Raw genomic sequence first — 20,553 nt, forward strand, 5'->3', positions numbered from 1 at the left:
CTCTGGCCAGCCCCACTGCCCTGACCTCTTGAGAGATGTTTTCCATGTGGAACTGTGCCCTCTGCAGATCTACATGCTGTCTAGATCTGCATATGCAGATGCAAACTATCTCCTCCAGCTCTGCCCAGATCTTTCCTGCAGATGCAGCCCTACTGCCCCAGCACTGGGCTCTGCTCTGTGCTGACACTGCCCAGTGCAGGCACCGCACCCACGGGGCTCTGCAGGGCTCCCCCAGCACCGTGGAACACAGAGACTGCCCCGGGGACAGGCTGGATTCATGACCAGTGCATTTCTGAGGAGAGTCTGCCCTCCAACTCTGCGGATAGTCTGACACATGCACGGCTCAGGAGGAGCTTGCTTGTGAGCTCCCATGGATGCAAACTCTCTTAATACAGACAGTGCAAAACTTTGCAGCACATGAAGAAAAATTTATAAACACTTATAGCCTGCCTCTTGATGTTTTAATAACTGAATGCAGAAACATTTCAGTGATGACAGCTTTATAACAATCAAGCTGGGTTTTTTCTGAAGCTGAGCCTGCACAACAAAGTAAGTAATTGAAGACTTGCACAGCAGCTTTCCTAGAATCTGAGTTAAATGCAAAATTTCTTCAGCAAGCAACTTGAAATTTGTCCGAATAATTTAATTTTTCTTCTGTTGTTGTGATGTAATAATATTTAAGATATGTATATGGGTTTCTAAATACAAGTTTCAAGCATTTAATGTTGCAATGTGAAAGCTGTATCACTCCCACAAGTGAGATTCATGTCTTGGCATTTTCCCTTTATCAGAAGACAAAGTCTGAGATTATTCTCACTCTAAATTTCAAACACAGCACTGTACCAACTATTAGGAGGAAAATTAACTCCATCCCAGCTGCCACTCATCCTCTCAGGGATGAACTATTTTCTTCTTTGTCCCCTAATGTCTTCCAAATAATTCCTAGTACTTTCTTCTGTCAGTCTGTGCTTTTCTGGGTCTTTCCAGTTTCTTTGTGAGTCAACTCACAAAGAAACGAATGGAGAGTTTTTCTTTCTGTGTTTACTGCTTTTCATTTATGCATAGAGCAGATCATTCTTCCTGTCACTTGTGATCAGATGGACAGCTCAGCCCTCTGCACACTTTCTTTTTGGAAATCTCAACTGAAATCTCTGTTGGCATCCTGTCACCAAAAGTGATGATGAAAAGGGGATCTCCCCTTTCATTCCCTTTCATATCCATTGCTTTAAAAACCTTTCATGCATGAGCCTTTACAAAAGTTTTTTAAAACCCTGACTGATCTGACACTGAAGCCATATCCTTACTGATGTGGATTTTCCTTCAACTAGATGCATTTGAACATTGCTTTTTACTTCTCCTGCTTCCCTAGTTCTTCTTTTAAACAAGCTGGCCTTTTCTCTGGGAGAGGGGCATGGTCAAAATGTGGGAGGCTGTGTGTCTTTACAGAGCCTGTTGTCAAAGATTACATTCAAGATACTATTTCAAGAAGTTTCTCTGCTGTGTACAATATTTTACTCTCAGATTTTGAATGTGGAACTTTGTGGGACCAAAATTATACAATTTGTGAGAAGGGGATGCAAATCTGCCCTATGCTTCCACATTTGGCTCTCCAGCACTGTGAGTGTGCCGTGGCTATCTCCAATCTCCCTTCAACCAGAATTTTAATACCTTCTATCTTTAAAACATGCTCACAGGAAGATGCTGCACACTGAATGCTTTTTTGATGTCGGCTTTTCTGATGTTGGCTGCTTTAACAGAGACAAAAGATAAAGAGGACAGATGTTCTTCAATGTTCAGTACAACGTGGAACAGATGCATCTCAGTTGATTCAGAGCTTCCCTGTTTTCTAGCTTTTTATAAGTGCTTAAGCTCTATTGCACTCCTCCCCCCATGTTGGAAATCTCCTTGGGTAGATGGGGAGATAAACACAGAAAAATCTGCAAAGAGCAGGACAAAATGTAGTGAAGAAGCCTTCCTTCCCATTTTTTACTTTCACCAACATCAGACAGATACTTTAAAATAGCCAAAATTCCTCTGTTTATGTGAAACCTCAGTGCCAGGAACTAGGTACTAGTTTTGCAACATTGATTCTTCTTGCAAAATATCTTGTGCTCCCTGCTCAAACCTTGTCGTTACCTCCAAAAATACTCTGTCAAATATCTTGGTGTTTCTGGCAGAGTGGAGACTGGTGACGCAGTCACTGATAGAACAACCTTCACTGAGAGAGCAAAGCCACCTTCTTCCTCACAAGAAGGAAAATCCAAGCCATGGGCAAGAGAATTTTTGTGACTTTACTGCAAGAGTCTGAGAACTTCCTGCTCATGCAATAGAACATTTACAAAATTCCAGACCAGCATCACAGAGAGAATGTGCTGTGGAGGGGGCTGCTCTGTTGCAAAATATGCAAATAGAGAAAGGGAGCAAGACAGCAAGAGGGTGGGGACATCAAAGGAGCAAGATCTGCTAATGAGTTCCTTCGGTGCAATAACTTTTGCTCTAAAAGGCAGCTGAACACATGGTTCAACATGGGATCTAATGATTAATCCTGTAGTTTCTCCTATCAAAATAGAAATTTCATTTTGTTCAGACAAAAATACATTTTCCAGATGGGGAGACATCTGGAGAAAAAATCATGTGAGTCCTTTTATATCTGTGGGTTCTGCTCCCACCTTCCCTGTACAGAAAATTGTGCCATTGCTGTGGTATGGTCCAACTCTAAGAAAGGCAAGGTTTGCAGGAGGAGGAGCCCACTTTTCCCTACTCAACATGGGTCTTCTCTCAGGTCACCACAGCAAAGGAAAAGTTTGGTTTGTGTGTAGAAAGTCTGAAGTGGGTGATTTTACAGTAATCAATGTGTCTTTTGACTTCACTAAACTGTTTGGAGCTTTCCATGTCAAAGTAAGGTAGTACTTCACATTACCAATGTGTGCTGGGTCATTTGATGAAGAGTGAGTCATTTGGTAGTAAGAAGAAGAGTGTCTGGGCCTCAAAAGTTTCTCTGGTGGTTCTTCTTTTGGAAGTGATTGCCTCGGTTGCTCTACTGTAGAAGCCACATGGCATCCCTGCTGACTGAGAAGCAAGCCAGTGTTATTCTAATCTACCAGAAAGGTGTAAGGGAAGACACAAAGAACTAAACAAAGACCAATGAGTCTAACCTCAGTTGCTAGAAAGATAATGGAGAAGGTCCTACTGAATACTACTGAAAAGTATTTGAAGAATAATGCAACCTTCAACATGGATTTACAGAGAAAAAGTCCTCTCTGACCAGTTTGATTTCCTTCTAGGACGAGGTCACACCCCAAGTTGATAAAGGGAAAGTGGTGCATGCAGTTTTCCTGGCTTTAGTGCAGCTTTTGATACTGTCCCTCACAGCATCCTTCTGGACAGTTGTCCAGCTGTGGGAGGGGCAAGTTGATGGTGTGCAGTGTAAAGAGCTGGCTGGACAGCAGGGCTTGAATGGTTGTAATGAATGGGGCTGTGTCTGGCTGGTGAGTGGTCACTGGTGGTGTCCTTGGGGCTTAACACTGGGACCAGTATTGTTCAGTATTTTTATCCATGATCCAGATGCAGGAATTGAATGTCTCATTAGCAAGCTTGCTGACAAAATCAAACAGGGAGGTGCCATTGACTTTCTTGAGGAACAAGAGGCCTCAAAGGAGAATTTTGATGAATTGGACCGTTGGGCTATCTCAGGCATGAAATGGAAGTAGTCCAAGTGCTATTTTTTGCAGCTGGGAGGGAGTAACACTGAGTACAAGTCTAAACTGGGAGAGGAGCAGCTGAAGAGCAGAGAGGGACCTGTGAAGGTCCTCAAACATGTCCAGGGGAAGGGAATGTAGGGTGAACTTTCTGGTGAAGAACTGGACTACAAGGAGCAGTTGAGTGAGCTTTTCTCCTTCAGAGAAACAGAGGCTGGGATGCATTGCTTTCTGCAGCTTCCTCAGGAGGGAATGTGGAGAGGGAGGTGCTGGACTGTTCTCTCTGAGATCCTGGGGCAGCACAACTGGGAATGGTCCAAAGTCGTGCCAGGGAATGATCAGACTGGATGTTAGGAAGTCCTAATGCCCAAGCAAGAGAACAAGGAGTAATGGCCTCAAACGAAACCACAAAAAGTTCCATGTCAGCATGAGGTAGCACTTCCTGACATTGAAAGTGGGAGACGACTGGAACAGCTGCCCAAGCAGGTCATGGAGTCTCCCTCTGGAGACATTTAAACCCACCTAGATGTGTTCCAGTGTCACCTGTCCTGGATCATTTGTTGAACTCTATATCTGAAAGGCTATAAATGATACAAGTTTATTGTGGGACACAAGGGGATTGAATTCATAGTTTCTAAACCTACTGTCAGGTTCAGGTGGCACAATCTCAATGAACTGAATGAATATTGCCATTTCTTTTTCTCAGGTGTAGCTGTGAAAAACAGGACTGGCAGTGAAAGGAAGGAAGATAGGCAAACTTTTCACACAGTCTGGTGTGTATTGTCTCCAACAGATAAAAGTGGGGTAATGGTAAGGTAATGGTAATAGTAAGGAATGGAATGCTTGGTCAAGCTGGAACAAGTGGATCAAAATCCATGGAATGCTGTTTGCTGACCTAAAAGCTGGGGTGACCACAGCAGCACTGCTAGGTTCCTGCAGCAAATACACATCCTCTTTGCCAGTGGCCTTTGTGCAGCTTAGCCTTGGGGGGGCTTAGAGTGACTTGGCTGGGCCACCTCAGATGTGTCTGCTGTTCTGAACCTCATGAAGGCATTAGCATCTATGCAAACAAACCTTGTCTCAGAATGGAGGTTGATCTCCACCTTCTGTGCACGACCTTGCAATCTTGTACCACAAAGACGCTCCTCTTGAGGGCAATGTCTTCAGTTCACTATAGGCATTTATCTGGGTCCAAGTGGAAGATACTAGGTGTGTAATTTATGGAGAACATAGTCTCAATTTTAAGGGTTTCTTTGATTTAAATTTAGGATTACAAATGGACTAGGTCTTATTTGACTTGCAACACCAAAGGTTTTCCAGCACTTGCTGATGTGATAAGGTGACTTTGTTCTTCTTTGGTTTCATTTAGGTTTGTATTACCTTTACAAATTCCTGGGAATAAGAATAATTTTCAGACCTTCCATCTGTCAAGGCACAGTGACAGAAGGAAAATGGCACCTGCATAGTCCAGCAATAATCTTCCTCACTATGTGAACTGTTTGGGTGGCTGGTGCCTTCTAGCACCCTAGAGGGGACTGATTTGCCTGTGCAGCCTCCTTGTTCTTCTGTTCTGAGGAATATAGAAATAACAGTAAAAACTAAACAGATAAAGTACAGTAGACTGTCCAGGCCTTTCAGCCAATTGGCAACAGAGCAGAATTCGTTCTTTATTTATCTCTTTGGAGTAGGTTTGATTTCAGTCTTAGTATTTATCAAGACAGAACATCAGGTTCATCCCATTAGTGGAGTTTGACAAGAGATACTACTTTAAAGTCCTGTTGTGTTTCAAAGGAAAGTCAGTAAATAAAGTCTTATCCTCAGACTTCATGTAAAGCAAGGGGATAATGTTCCTTTCTGCAGAAACACCCAGCACCAATTGCTGTCATGGGGAAGGTTGTTGTGGTAGGGACTTGTCCACCTTGGAGGTCCATCAGAAATGTTGTTTGCTGCTTGGTTTTCTTTGGAAGAGTGGTGTATGGGAGGAGAGTTTGTTGCCAGGTGATAAAAATTAATTCCATTCCAAAGTGGTCAAACTTTGAACAAGCCTGGCTGGCTGCGGAGCCCATTCTGGCTGCCCGGGCCAACATAAAACACTCCTCAGTCCAGCTTGGGTGCTATAGGGGCCAGAGATTCTCTAGAGGCACCAAAGCAGTAGTGACAAGACCCTGGCAGCCCTTTACATGCCCTTCACCAAGGGCTGCTCCTTGCAGATGGTCAGAGGAGGTCATTAATCAGCTTTAAATAAACCTTTGCAAGCAGGCCCCAGGGAAATGACCTAAAGACGAAGGCAAGGTGTGCTACAGCTTATGCTTTCCTGCCTGTACTTCTCCCTGCCCAGCCTAGGCAGAGCTGTGCCTGGAGGACTAAGGAGCTGTGCTGACCATGAGCGAGCAGAGCCACGTCAACAGCCTGTTCCTCAACGAGGATGCAGCCAAGCGGCTCCACACCGACAGCCGGGTGCAGCGGTTCCAGCAGGCTGTGCACAAGCGGGCGGCGCGGGCCAAGAAGCGGATGCACAACATCACTGCTGAGAGTGCTAAAAGCTTCTTCAGGAGAAATGCCTTCGTCCTCTTCACCATTGCTGCGGTCCTACTAGGTATGGAGCTGGTGGCAACACCAGGCACCATTTATAAATATGGGGAAATGTTTGTTTATTTTACGAAGATTTTTATTTTATCACAGCGATTTGACTGAGGAGTTGAAGCTGATGAGATGGCAGCTCAAAGTGCTGCCCACATAATGAGTACTTTTGTGCAAGAGCAAGGGACCCAACAGAGAGTGTGTATGTGGGAGGGAGTCCTTGTTGATCCTTTCTAGCGCAGTATAGAAACACTCTATGATAGAAAGAGTTTGATGGTCCAACTCAACCAATCCTTGTACAAATCATCCGGGTTTATTCAGAGGTATCTTGTGAGTGCAGCTGTAGGCACAAGGGCTTTTCAGATTTGTCCCAAAACTGTAGCCTGACAGGACCAGAAATGCTGCAAATGGCTGTGATACAATGCAAACCAAATCTGCTTAGCAGATAGCAGGTTGTCCCTAGCTTTTGATCCAGGCTACATGACTCTAACTGGCTGAACTCAGCTTTAAGAGGTGGGTAGACAAACAATCTGACCTATGTAGTCACACTTATTTTAGTCTGTGAGATCATCTCTCTCATCACAGCATTTTGTATTAATGAGCTTCCTGGGAACAGACTCCAGAAGAGCAATAGAGGAAGACCAATAGGGAACAAGGAGACCTGTGGTTTTGCACAAGACTCCTCTGCATATAAATACGTCAGAGAGAGAGAGAGAGAGCATATAATAAAAACTGGATGATAGCCTTTTAGAAAATGACCATTTGTTCCTTTGTAAAGAAGAACAACTGAGAGTAAATGAGAAGAGAAAAAACACATTGTAGGACTGAGGGACAGACCACTGGGTCACACTGTGCCACTTCCATTCTGATCCCTTGCTGATCCACAGGAATTATCCTGGCCTTCTCCCTCCGGCCCTACCAGCTGACCTATCGCCAGATCAAGTATTTCTCCTTCCCTGGCGAGCTGCTGATGCGTATGCTCCAGATGCTGGTTCTTCCTCTCATTGTCTCTAGCTTGATTACAGGTGAGAAGTACTTTCTGCTGCTTTCAGCCAAGACAGTGGTCAGCAAAGCTGTTGTTGGGGTACCTCTTCATGACCCAGGTGGAGGTGCTTGGATTAGCTTGGCTAGTAATGACGAGCCTGAATCCACAGCCATAGGGAACATGATCTACACTGAGACCCCTGCTGGCTCAGTAGTAGTGCAGAGAAGCAGAAGAACTTGTGCTTTCTCAGAAGACTGGGGAGAACACAATGCAGTGATTCCAATGCCCAGCACTAACAAGGATTTAATCCTACATAACCTCAAATGGCTCCGTGTTTGTTGCCCAAGTAAATTTCAGGTTTTCTCCAACCCGGAGAAGGTTAATTTTTGTTAGTCCAAAAGGATTGAATTTGATCACTGGCTGGAGGGCTTGTTTCACCCAGATCCTCAAGTAAGACATGACAGACAAGTTTTCCGACAGCAGTAGGGATTGCAAGGTGTTCCACCTGCTGAAACCTCCCACCATTAGGGATTGAAAGGCCCAATGTACTAGGAGGGGCTAATTTCCCTTCTGAGAGCTTTAAAAGAAAATTGCTACATTCTCAAATGCAGACTAAGATCCACCAGTGCTATGCTTCTTCATGATCACAAGCCACATTCTTCCATATCAACGTTACCCTGGAACTCCAAATTCTGTTCCTTGTAGGCTGTGCTTCCTAGAGACCTTGGCTCCCTGTCCAAATCATGCACAAGCCTTGCACCCTTTGAATCTTCCTCAAGCTTTCCTTTTATCTCTAAGATGATAGGCTTCCTCACATAGTCTTTCTGTGTGACATCCCAGGAATGGCCTCACTGGACAGCAGAGTCTCAGGGAAGATGGGGATGCGGGCTATCATCTACTACATGGTGACCACAATCATAGCTGTCTTCATTGGCATCTTCATGGTGATCATCATACACCCAGGAAAAGGATCCAAGGACAAACTTCACAGAGAAGGCAGAATTGAGCAGGTGCAGACTACAGATGCCTTCATGGACTTGGTGAGGTAGGTAAACAAGATGGTCTCATGTTGAGACTATATCAGTGAGATTACATTCCTCCATGGAGCATCCTTTTGAAGTATCACAGCTTTAAGCATACAGTCTTAGGGAAAGAGGTTAAAGGCTGAGTCTTGGCAAGCCCAGTATTTCTAGTTTAGTCTAGCTAACTGGCTTTGCCACTCTGAGACTGAGTACATGGCCTGGAATCCAGCCCTTCTCCAGAGGTATTAATGTAAGAGGTCATGGTGTGCTCCACAAAACAAGAAATTAAAACCATCAGTGGGCTACCTAGGTTTCAGAAATTCACCTGGCAAAGGCTACTCCAAATATCCATCTTTAATGACAAAGGAAATCAAGGAAGCGGTTCCTAAGACATTGCCTTTTCTTCCCTTGCTGTGACCTTACTCAGTGAATTGCAAAGCTGTACCATGTCAAGTGGTTTTTGAGGTGGATAACAGAGAGCTCACATGACAGCTGTAGAGGTGAAGCTGAGAGCAAGGCAGTGTATTAATCATTGTAGTATGGTATTGTTTCAAGGTTCGGTTTGCTTTGATGATGGTTTTACAATGTACCTATATCCCAGGGCAGTATGTGTGTCATCTCTTTCCACATACCTGAATAACCTTCTGGAGTCTGAATGCATGTAGTGGAAGTCTGACAAGTTGCAAGATCAGCATATTCCCTTCTTCTGTCAGTCAGACCAAAAGGGCTTAAGTGGACATTGTGAAAGTTGTGACCTCAGACATTGCTGCAGGACAAAGAAGTTGGCCAGGAAGCCCATGTTTTCTTCCTAGGTCAACAGGACAATAACTCTTTCTTTGTTTTATCTACTGTAGGAATATGTTCCCACCCAACCTGGTAGAAGCCTGCTTCAAACAGGTATGAAATCTCATCTTTGCACCTTGTACCCTGGACCATGGTCCTATCTACTTCTCTGAGGGATGGAATAGCACTTTATTCCCCAGGTCTGACTGCTGCAGGAGGCACTGCAAACGCTAGTCTGTATTATAGCATCCCCCATGCAAGCTTTTCAAACTGTCTGTACATGGGGGCTTCAACCTCCCTCCCATCCCACAGAGGCAGGAAGGGTTTGCATGATCTCGGGTTGCAAGCTTGGGATGGCAGTGATATGGAATAGATTCTCCAAGAATCTATCTCTTCTGCAGTGCTAGTGCCCTTAGAAGCAGCACAAAAGGTTATCAGAGAAGCCAGAATATCTCAATTCTAGCGACATGAGATGCTCTAATGGTCTCTTCTGACCTTCTGCTCTATGAACTTTCTGACCTTTCTGGTGAAAGCACTAAACTGGGGACCTTGAGAACAGGCAAAGCATTTAAGAGCCCAGCATGTGTCCTGATCATCTGAACTGGAGCCTGTGAGTGCATTTGATAATCTGTGTCTTTTCAGTACAAGACTCAGTACAGCACCAGGGTCTTCACCAGAACCATCCTCCACAGCAGCAATGCCACAGCAGGTGTGGTAACCACTCAGATCCCTGTGCCTGAGAATTTCACCAGCATCATGGAGAATGTCACTCATGCCCTGGGAACCATCTCCGAGGTGCTGACCTTTGAAGAAGTCATTCCCATCCCAGGCTCAGCCAATGGGGTGAACGCGCTGGGGCTGGTAGTGTTCTCCATGTGCTTCGGTTTGATGATCGGCAGCATGAAGCAGAAGGGACGGGCCCTGCGGGAGTTCTTTAACTGCCTCAACGAAGCCATCATGAGGCTGGTGGCCATTATCATCTGGTGAGGAGCACGGCCGGTTGGAGCAGGAGGTCTGCAGGTGCAGTTTCTATTGACATGATGAGAAGTGGGGTAGCTTTAAGGATTTCATGCACAAGACAGGAAAAGCAGATGGGCACAGCTCTACTTTGGCTCCATCAGGCTGGAGGGAAAAGTCTGGATGGGATATTTGTTCACATTTCATTTCCTGGTTTGTTTTTTTTTTTTTTGTTTATACCTTAGAAAGATCAGGTATACCAGGACTTGCTTTTCTTGAGGCCTCTGGAAACATCCTTGGAAGACCAGAGATCTGGAGTGGAAGATCTCCTAGCCTTACCAAGAGGAGTAGGGTGTGGGGCTTTCTCACCAGAAGCTTTCCTTCCAGCTGTGTTCCAGGAGTTTGACTTAGCTATGAATCACAGTAACCCTTTGCCCCTTTCCTGCTTTCAGGGTAGCAGATGTATGCAGTAATGCAATAGCTCTGAGAGCTGAGCTGGGTTGAGAGGATCAGCTCAAAGTTACTTCCTTTCAGATCCTTCCCAGATCATGACTCCTCTGGAGCTCAGCTGCTCATTGCTTTCTGTGTAAGGCTGCCTATGACACATGGTGCAGACAAAGAAGGCATTGCTGAGACAAGACTCTAGAAGACAGCATTTTACCAAGTATTGTTATTTTAAGCTTTTTACCCAGTTGGGGCTCAAACTTTTGTCAGGTACTGCAAAAGGACAGATGCAGCTTTGGCAGAATACGTGCAAGTGTCTGACAGGGAAGAAAACTATCAGCCTGACACCTTCTCCATTTTAGATCACTCCAGCTTCCTTTCCTTGGAAGTCTTCTAAGTCTTATAAGTCACAGTCTTGTATCTCAAAGCAAAGTCCTGAGCACAGCGGGACAGGCCTTACAGAAAAAGGCATAAAGGGGAAGAATATCCCAGAGCTCATAGGAGATGTTGGGAAGCCCCACGCCCCCAGGACCCTTTACTCCATGTCTGAACCAGAATTTGGGGCTTTGCTTTCCTAAGAACAGGTAAGACTTGCCTGGGGGCACAGAAGCGAGAGCATGAGCACAGTGGAACAAATAGACATGCATACTAGTCCAGAGACCTTCGACACCCCTCCTTAAACCTCCCTTTAGATGAAGGAAGGCAGGGTGTTTATGTATAGAATATTGATTACACCTGGGACACTGCCCCTGCATGCCTTCCACTAGCCACACTCTGCAGACCATCTCCCAGGAGCTTGTTTTTCCTGGGGAGATCTGATCACTGGCTGCAGCCAAGGATGTGTTCTAACAGGAACATCAGAGGAAATGAAATATTTATTAAATCCTTTCCTGAAACTTTTCCAAACCTCCCGGGCTAAGCTGCAGTTTGGCATGTGGAACTCTGAGCCTTGTGCATGAAAAGCATGTGAGCTCTTGAGCTGCAGAGTCCCAGCCCTGAGAGATGTGGCCATGAAGCTGGAATTTTCCTTGGTCTGATTATTATATTAGTGCCCATGATTCTCTCCATATCTGACTTATGTATTTTCTGTGGAATCTCAGTGCTGCTTGTCAGCTGCGTTGTTATGGACGGGGGGAAAAAGACACGAGGAATGGAAAAGATAGCAGGATACCTCAAAATGGGGTTTTATATGAGCCATGGCTGTTTTTACAGGTGTTGGTGTGTCCAGTCCTTGTTACACCAGATCTGGAATCCGTACATGTTCATATTCCCTAAATGTGAGCATCTGAAGATAGCAAGGCTGATATCCCAGAGCCTATAGGATACTCTTGCTTTTACTCCCTGATTCCCTGTTTCTCCTGTACTTTCCTGTGCCTCTCAGGAAAAAAAAAAATACTGTCAGCTCAAGCTCTGTTAGGAGAGGAAGGGACTCTGAAGGTTTCTCTACATAATCTTCCTTATCAATTTTAGAAAGAGTGTTGTAGAAATGTAGAAAACCCAAAAGGAGGAGGAAACCACCACTGCCCATGCTGTGTGCCAAACAGAGTGGTGAGGTGTCCAGGCATGCACCAAGAGCTGATTTTTGACCATGGGATAAACAAGTCCCAGCTCTCTCCAGGTTTCTAGATAAGAAACCAGCAGTGTAATCCAGTGATTAGGCTCAGAGAGCACTCATGGTATGCTGGCTTATTGGGGATTTATCCAGAGAGCATGTGTTAAATCTGGTGTGAAAGTGTGGGAGCCAGTCCTGACCATTGACTTTGTGTTTCTGTCACAGGTATGCTCCAGTTGGGATCATGTTTTTAATTGCGGGCAAAATCCTGGAGATGGATGACCTAGCAGTGATGGGAGGCCAGCTGGGGATGTACACACTCACTGTCATCGTTGGACTCCTCATTCATGCCCTTTGCATCCTGCCTCTGCTCTACTTCATTGTCACTCACCGAAACCCCTGGGTGTTCATTGCAGGGCTCCTGCAGGCTCTCATCACAGCCCTGGGCACCTCCTCCAGGTATGATGGCTATGTAGGAGTGGGGTCTGGGCTGATACTATGTAGATACTACATCTCAGCATTCCATTGCTCTCAATGCAGCACTCTGGTCTCACAATTTCTAGCACTTGCAGCTTTTTGCTGTGAACCAGCCAAACTCATTTGGGAATGGGAAGGTCCCCATTTGCCCTGCTGAGGAGCCCTACTCACATGACCAGCTCTGACCATCAGTGAATGGCCATATTCCTCCTGACCAGGAGGGTGAATTTACTTACCACTGAAATACTGAGTTCAGGACAAATATCCTGCCGAATCACAGTACTATTCCACATGCACATACCTCTCACACACATGTACTTGCAGATATTTTCATGCCTGTCTCTCTCAGGCACACAGACTGTATGCAGCTGTCATTAACTTCATAGAGACCTGGGCAAAGGCATCAACACCACTATGTTCAGTGACTCACACTGCCATGTTGCACAGCCAATAAGGTAACTTATTTCACTAAGTGCTATGTTTCTTGTTATATTGGTGTCCTGGCAAGCACATAGCAGGCTCTTCCACATACATTCTCATACTAAAACACACAGCATTTTTCCTGTTCATGTTCTCTTTCAGAAATAGTTCTTTGCTTTCTCTGCAAGATATATTCTCAAACATGTATCATTCTTGTCTTATGGACTGAGAGGGATGAGAAAGGGCTCAAGTATTTTTAACAGCAGAAAAAGGAGTTCTGGTCTTGACACTCTGCCCTATGTTCCCTGAATCCTCCTTTTTTGGTGTTATACCAGCATCATCAGCCTCAGGGTTATACAGCCCCTGTCCCAACACCCTGAGAAAAGCCATGTCAAAATGTGTAACTGCAGCATGCATCGTATCTGAGGAAGCCTTGCTTAGACTGTTCTTTCTTCTAGCAGCTTCAGGCCTCTGGCTCACATGGCAGGGTGAAAAAGCAGGCAGGTAAAGTCATAAACCAGGCAGAGGCTCAATCCTTCTTCCAAAGTTGGCATGCATGCAATTCATGTGGTTTTGTAAATTCCTTTCAGCTCAGCGACTCTGCCCATAACCTTCAGGTGCCTGGAAGAAAACAATGGTGTGGACAGGCGCATCACAAGGTTTGTGCTGCCTGTGGGAGCCACAATTAACATGGACGGCACTGCTCTGTACGAGGCCCTTGCAGCCATCTTCATTGCACAAGTCAACAACTATGAACTTGACTTTGGGCAAATCATCACAATAAGGTGACTTTTGAAAGAGTTTTGGGACTACAGAAAGGGTTTCAGTTTTGTTGGCTTATCTGAGGTGTGATCACGTTCTTCTTTTGCTCAGAAGAGACAATAATTAAAAAAAAAAGTATGGGAAAGAAGGGTTGTACTACAGATCCAGGTGTCAAAGCACATGTGGACACCATGTCTTTGAGGATCTACTTGGGCCCTTCTCACATGTCCAGGTTTTAGGAAAAGCTGTGGTGTGCAGTCTTTTATGAGGGGGTGTCTGGCAGGGGCAGCCTGGCATTATGTTGATGTCCCATGTGTGACTATGTTTCTTGATGACCAGAGCAGAAAGGCTGCCAAGACAATGATGAGTTTGAGCTAATTCCTGACATTTCTGCAAAGGCGACCAGCTCTTTTCTTCCCTTTGCTGATAGCTCTGCTTTCCCATTCTCTCCAGCATCACTGCCACAGCAGCCAGCATCGGAGCCGCAGGTATTCCCCAGGCAGGACTGGTGACAATGGTTATAGTGCTGACATCAGTGGGGCTGCCTACTGAAGACATTACACTGATCATCGCTGTGGACTGGTTTCTGTAAGTTCCTTGCCCAGCAGGCATGCACATCTGTGCATTCCTGCCAGTGATTACAGACATCATCTGTATTCCCGATGTCTCTGCTAAAAACACACTCACTAACTTGAACCATTAAGGTTAAAACACACCTGTGTCCCTGAGACCTTTGCACAGTAGCCCCCTCTGCCCATGCTGGAGTCTTTGCCATATGCTTCAGTGACACAAGGCATCAGAGGTCACTTGCTGATCAGCCTGGTGACCAAATAGAATGTCCTCCATTTGTTTTATTTAAAATGCATCCAGAAATTATTTGCAGAGTCATAGGGAAAAGCTGTGCCAATAATAAGCAAATCCACACTACAGAATGATAGTTCTGGGTTACCAAACATTGAGAGAGGGATGAGACTGGGCTGTACAAAGTTGAAGAGTGTTTACAAGGGTGCAGCTGGTCAGCCACATTGCTTCATTTGTTTTCTTTCCCTTTTAAATAAAATCACTTGGGACAAGTGATTTTGTAGGAGTGCTCTTAGGAACCATATTGAAGAATGCATTTGTGCACAGTCCCACCTCTCTGTCTTCTCAAATACCAAAATCCTGACAGATGAATAGTGTCAGTGTTCTCCTTTTTCTTCTGTATCTTGTATTGTTGGTTTGTAGCCAAAGCAGGCAAACTCTGCTCCCAGCCATGGCTGACCAGTTGGAAACAGTTTTGCGGAACACCTTCACTTCTCCTGTGGATTGTGCATAAGAACAGACTTGGCTGGGAAGAGCCCTGCATCCTAATAAGCCAGGTTACTTCTTGTGCTTACTCAGAGTAGATTATTTCAATCAGTCTCCACTGTTACTACTGAAGGATCTGATGGGACGCTGAACTGGTGACAGCTTCAGCAGCTCTGACATACTGTTGTGGTTGTGGAGAATATCTCATTGCAAAGGGTCTTTTAGGTGTGCTGTTTTGCACAAAGAATCTGGTGCCTTGTCTTACCCCATGCTGCCCATGCTGAGGGAATCTGTGTCCACAGCAGTGCTGTCATAGGATTGCACCAGAATTTCAGCGCTTTTTGTAAAACAAAATGCAACTTAAGTTAAACAGATGTGTTGAGGCCATCTGAGTCTGCAGCAAGGCTTTTGGAAAGGACAGAGTCCATGTATAAACACAGCAACCTTCATCTTAATTTGTGTGGAATCCAAAACTGTCCAGTAATAAGTTGGGAATGCAATAAAATGGGAATGAATATGAGGCTTGAGCTCAGGGATGTCAATCAAAGAAGGCTCTCTAGGAGTAATTTTCCTATCAGTGTTGAAGTATCCATTATTAGAATGACTTAGAAAAATTTTCACTGAATATGTTTCTTGAAATAATCTCCATCCCCTTAGCTGCTACTATGAACTCTATTTTGTTTTTCTCTCTGATTTTTCAGGGACCGCCTTAGAACGACTACAAATGTCCTGGGGGATTCTCTGGGGGCTGGCATTGTGGAGCATCTCTCCCGGCATGAGCTGGATGCGCAAGACTGCGAACTTGGTAATTCTGGGATACAGGAGAAAGAACAGCTCTCCCACCTGGTTTGCCCACAGAATGACACCCACAGGCACTCCAGGAGGGAGACAACACTGTGAAATCGGGCAGCAGAGTGCAGATTAATGCTGTAAAAAGCATTAATGAAACAGAAATCCAGAGTGGAGGACAGAGAAAGATCCATTGTGCAAGACGCTCACTTTTCTATCGCCTCTGCCACATGCAGTCTTCCTTAATCATGTTGCTCTCTTATTTCTGACTGGCATTAAAAAGGAGAAAATTAATGTGCAAAGAAAGCCTGATTTAGTCATTCTTATGAGGCCCAATAGTTAGACCTGAGTATGGAAGACCTAGTGAAGGAGCTGGACTAGGAGCTCCTTTATTTCTGAACTAGGTAGCCAGGTGAGTTGGGAACACCACCATCTGTGGACTGGCGCCAAAATGTTGCTGTAATTCTGTCCTGCAAGATACAGCTGCAAAGTCTTCAACTGGTTAGTACCTTCACCCAAATAAGCTTTTAGCATTTACCTCCTTGCTCACAGTCCTGGTGTTTGCACAGATTATGCACTTGAGGCTTCCTGAGAACTCCACTGGCAACCTGTTTAGTTGCAGATACTAGAGTCACCCACTTCCTAAAGGAATGTGGGATCATACAGCTGGAACGGCTGGCTAGTAGCACCAATAGGGATCAATAGGCTTCTCATTAGTGGAAGATCCTAAAGGATTGTGAAAGAAGCAAACAGTTACAAAATTTATTATATCCATTATTCAGTCTTGAAACAGCTCACTCCTCTACCAAGCTCTGCCAAAACCCAGTTAACTTAAATTCTCTTTAGCAAGCTCTTCTCATCCTACTGAAACTAGGAGGAGAAACACAAAGTTTAAGAACAATTTGCCCATCTGAGCAGCTGGGTGATACATCCATGCCAGGAATGACTCCCTTCTATGCAAAATTTGCTCAGAAAACAGTTTCACTCCTTATCACAGGATTCCTAAGGAAATGATTCCTGTGGTCATCTGCCTATTTTCAGAAGTGACTTCTCAGTCACATTGCTTTGGAATGTGCTTTCAAACACCTCTATCTTTCTACAGATCCTTATCTTTTATAGGCAGAGACAAATCACTTAGCACTTGCACAGGTTTGCCAGATCCCAGACTTAAAAATTCAGGATATATTTTTCGATTCCTACCAAATGGAATTCAGCTTCTGTTTAACACACTTGGACATAAGCCCAAATTACATCCATAACATCTCAGAGTCTAAAGATATAAGTAGGGACCTGCTCTCTCCCCCTTCCCTGGCATGGCCAGGAATACAGCTGGTATCTCTCACACCAGTGAAGAGGACCACTAGGACTTGTTCCATAACATCCAGGTCCATGAACATCCAGAAAAATGAATGTCTATAACTTAACCAGGAAGATGTTAAGGATCCACAGTGTTGGGGCTGCTGCATTACAGCTGTCCTGCTTTTAACAACAGCTAAGAGCAGGAATAGCAGTGAGCAGCCTCCTGACCCATCGAGGAACTATTTAAACTTGAGATCTGCTCATTATTCCCAACCCACTATGTCACTTACACCCCTCTACCTTGGCTTTACACATTGATGTTTTACATACCTAGCCATAACCATACACTCAGAGGTGCACATTGTGGAAGGAAGACCTCAGAGGCATTGCCTGAGTCAAGTTTGCCAATCACAGCTGCACACCTGCCCATGCTGCCATCACCAGCCCTAACAAAGCTTCCTCAAACACATTTCTTGAGATGTTCAATGCCAGATCATGAGGCTCTTTTTAGTTGTTCAGAAACTGCAGGGTTATATACTGGTGCTGCTACATTCCACATCCTGCAGGCAGAGTATTCTATTTTTATGGACTGGGCAATTATTTGGAGATAAATGCACAAATGCATCTCTTTCATGTAAGACTGGTAGCAGAACAGGGTAACTAGAAGTGTGTTGTAGCTCTGTTTAGCAGTGGCTAGCTCCACACTGTAAAGCAGCAAGTTGTTTGCTGACTGTGGAAGGCAGGTTGCTTATTTTGACAAGACATCTACTCTAGCAGGAGGCAACTGAGCTGGATAACAAATGATTATCCATCTCTTTGTAGCACTTTTTAAAATCTTGTTTGAATACTTTTATAATGTCTGCTCTTCTCCTTTCTAGACTAAACAGATCCTGTATGTATCACAGGTAATAATCATTCATGTTCCTCTCCTCTGGACATTCTCCTTGCTGTTCCACATCTTTCTTGAAGTGGAATGACTAAAATTTGACACAACAATCCAACTAAAGATTTATTATTACTGAGCACTGAGGAAAGAATATTTCCTGTACATTAAGATTTAGACCTTGGACTCATGTTACCATGGTTGTTAGCAGGCTATGCATCGGCTGATCACGATAACTGCCCCTGATGCATACATACAGCAAACTCAAGTCTGTTCATCTTATCCTAACTCTTAGCAAGGTTAGACTCTTACTTTGATGAGATGGCTCTATCTGAGGACTGGATCTTAATCAAAGAGTTTTCAGACACACTGCATCAGCTTGTATCTATAGTGAGCTAAGACAGCACTAGCTTATCAATAACACTGCTCAGCTGACGAGTCTAAACCTTCATAAAGAACAGACCTGCTTATAAAACCCAATGAAGTGCTTTATTTTTTAACAATAGCATGATAGCATTGACCCTAGTCCACTGGTAATATATGAAAATTCCCACATCATATTAAACAGGACTGCTGCCTATCAAGCAATTTCCCAGCTTGTGTTTGTGCAGTTGATTATTACTACTAAAGTATAGTAATTTCAAGTTGTCCATATTGAACTGCTTATTGGTTTTCTTTTTTTTTTTTTCAGATTACTTGTCCAACTTTTCAAGAAAACATTGAATTCTAATCTTGAAGTGACTTCCTGTATAAAAAGGGCAAACTGAAGGATGAATCAGAAGATTGTTGGATTGGATTCTAGCTCAAATGGGAATGAATTCTGGGAAGTCCTATGGCTTGGGTTACACAGACTAGATGGTCATAAGGGTCCCTTCTGGCTTTATAATATATGCACGTGCTTTCTGGCTTAGAGATATCACAAAGGGTTTTTCCAACCCAATCATTTCTAAAAGCTATCTGAAACAATTCTAATGATACTTTAATAAAACTCAGCAGGAGTCTAACCTGTTTTCAGTTCCTGTTAGCAGACATGTACACATATCACAAAAGGGACTCTCCATACCACATTGCATCCACATGTTCACAGATGTTCCCACAAAGCAGTATGCACCAAGCCTTGTCATTTGTGATTTCCTGCTTTCCACACAAGATTAACAGAGCAAAAACAAGTAGATGCCTCATTTTCCAACAATGCAAACCAGTATTCCTTTGGGAATTTCAGAATTCAGTTTATAGCTCTTAGCTCTAGTGTTTACCCATGCTGTAACCAGATTATGATTGGAATTATCTGTTTACAGTACCTGAACATCAAAATATTGTCAGAAATTTGCATATACTTACATATATATTAGTAAATATATATGAAAGAGGTCTGCGTGTGCAAGCATATGTATACATAGAATCCAATTTTTTGTTACTAATCCAAGAAGGAAAGCCAATATTAGAGTCTCACTATGTGTAAAGCTGCATATTTCATTTTGGTGCACACCTGGATTTACTCATTTAACCCCAAACTTAAAAAAAAAAAACCCTGAGGCTGTTCTACTTCATTCCAGTAACGAGCCTTTCAAAGCCAGATTTCCCAGAAAGGAGCTCAATGCATGCCAATTTAGACTTGTACCTTCTGGTGATGAAACGAGAACTTCTCAATGTATAGAAAAAACTCTCCACTGTGTCCTTGTCTGTACACATCCCAAAGACCCCCATTTGCACTGCATCAGTCTTGGCAAAGGCCGAGCTTTCAGAGCTCAGTCAAGAATACTAAAGTATTTGTACTTCTTCCAAATCCAGTGCTGACCTTGTACTAACTCAGCCTTCAAAACTGGATAATTGAAAAGTTTTTTATAATTGTATCCACTGTCTTTTAAAATTTCCAGATATTTGTGAGCTTATACACTCTTTACTACAGTCCTGCTGCTTCTACTTGCAGAAACTTTCTAAGTTTCTCCTATTTGCAAACAGATCTCTTCCTAATGGTTACAGATGGGATGAAACAGAGAGCTATCTCAATGCTAAAATTCACAAGTAGCTCTTGGATAAGGACATACCTCTTCAATACTAATTTGAAGAGAGAAAATCCAGGAAGAATATGGATTTTCAGTTAGGCCACATGTCACTTTATGTATGTTGCACATTGCTCCAGGAGTAAGAAGAGCTGCCCACAAAAACTGACCTGAAATTGTATGTATTTCTGCTCTGCCCAAAGAAGAACTGGAAATCAGTACTGTACAGTGCGTTCATGGCATTTGTGCAATTTGACTCTGTTAATTCCTGAGGGCTTTTTCTTCATGCTGTTATTTTCAGTCTTAATACAGATAGTTTCCATATTTGAAAAATAAAGGGAATTTTTTCCACAATACTTTTCCTTTTTTTTTTTCCTATTTTTTCCTCAGTACTGTGACCTTCCAAAGTCAGAGACATGACTTTTCGCATGATGTATTATACTTTCTTATCTCCATGTGCCTACCTCATGGGTCAAATACCAATCTCAGATTTTGACAAGGACTTTCCCTAAAGCTTCTTCTTTGATGCCATCTTTGGCATATGTCCATAAACTGACAAAGCTACATGAGGTTTGCTTCATCTGCACCAAACAGCACATAGACACATACTTC

The 20,553-nt window shown here is 43.8% G+C and overlaps 1 protein-coding gene across 4 annotated transcripts in view; it reads left to right on the top strand.

The window, feature by feature from the left end:
- Window positions 1–20,292, top strand: part of LOC131093575 (excitatory amino acid transporter 4-like) — a 38,845-nt gene extending 18,553 nt beyond the window's left edge. For 2 of the 4 annotated variants that reach the window (XM_058040798.1, XM_058040797.1), the window contains exons 2-10: window positions 6,037–6,294; window positions 7,166–7,303; window positions 8,104–8,308; window positions 9,140–9,182; window positions 9,711–10,051; window positions 12,247–12,480; window positions 13,509–13,703; window positions 14,134–14,268; window positions 15,669–15,867. In XM_058040798.1, the coding sequence (XP_057896781.1) occupies window positions 6,081–6,294; window positions 7,166–7,303; window positions 8,104–8,308; window positions 9,140–9,182; window positions 9,711–10,051; window positions 12,247–12,480; window positions 13,509–13,703; window positions 14,134–14,268; window positions 15,669–15,867 (1,704 nt within the window). In that variant the 5' untranslated portion in view covers window positions 6,037–6,080. Of the gene's footprint in view, window positions 1–6,036; window positions 6,295–7,165; window positions 7,304–8,103; window positions 8,309–9,139; window positions 9,183–9,710; window positions 10,052–12,246; window positions 12,481–13,508; window positions 13,704–14,133; window positions 14,269–15,668; window positions 15,868–17,933; window positions 17,961–18,629 lie in introns of those variants that run through there. The other 2 variants (XM_058040800.1, XM_058040799.1) reach the window with 2 other exon arrangements.
- The last annotated feature ends 261 nt before the right edge of the window (window positions 20,293–20,553 follow it).

Source organism: Melospiza georgiana, chromosome 26 (genome assembly GCF_028018845.1).
Source record: "Melospiza georgiana isolate bMelGeo1 chromosome 26, bMelGeo1.pri, whole genome shotgun sequence".
Classification (NCBI taxonomy): Eukaryota; Metazoa; Chordata; class Aves; order Passeriformes; family Passerellidae; genus Melospiza; species Melospiza georgiana.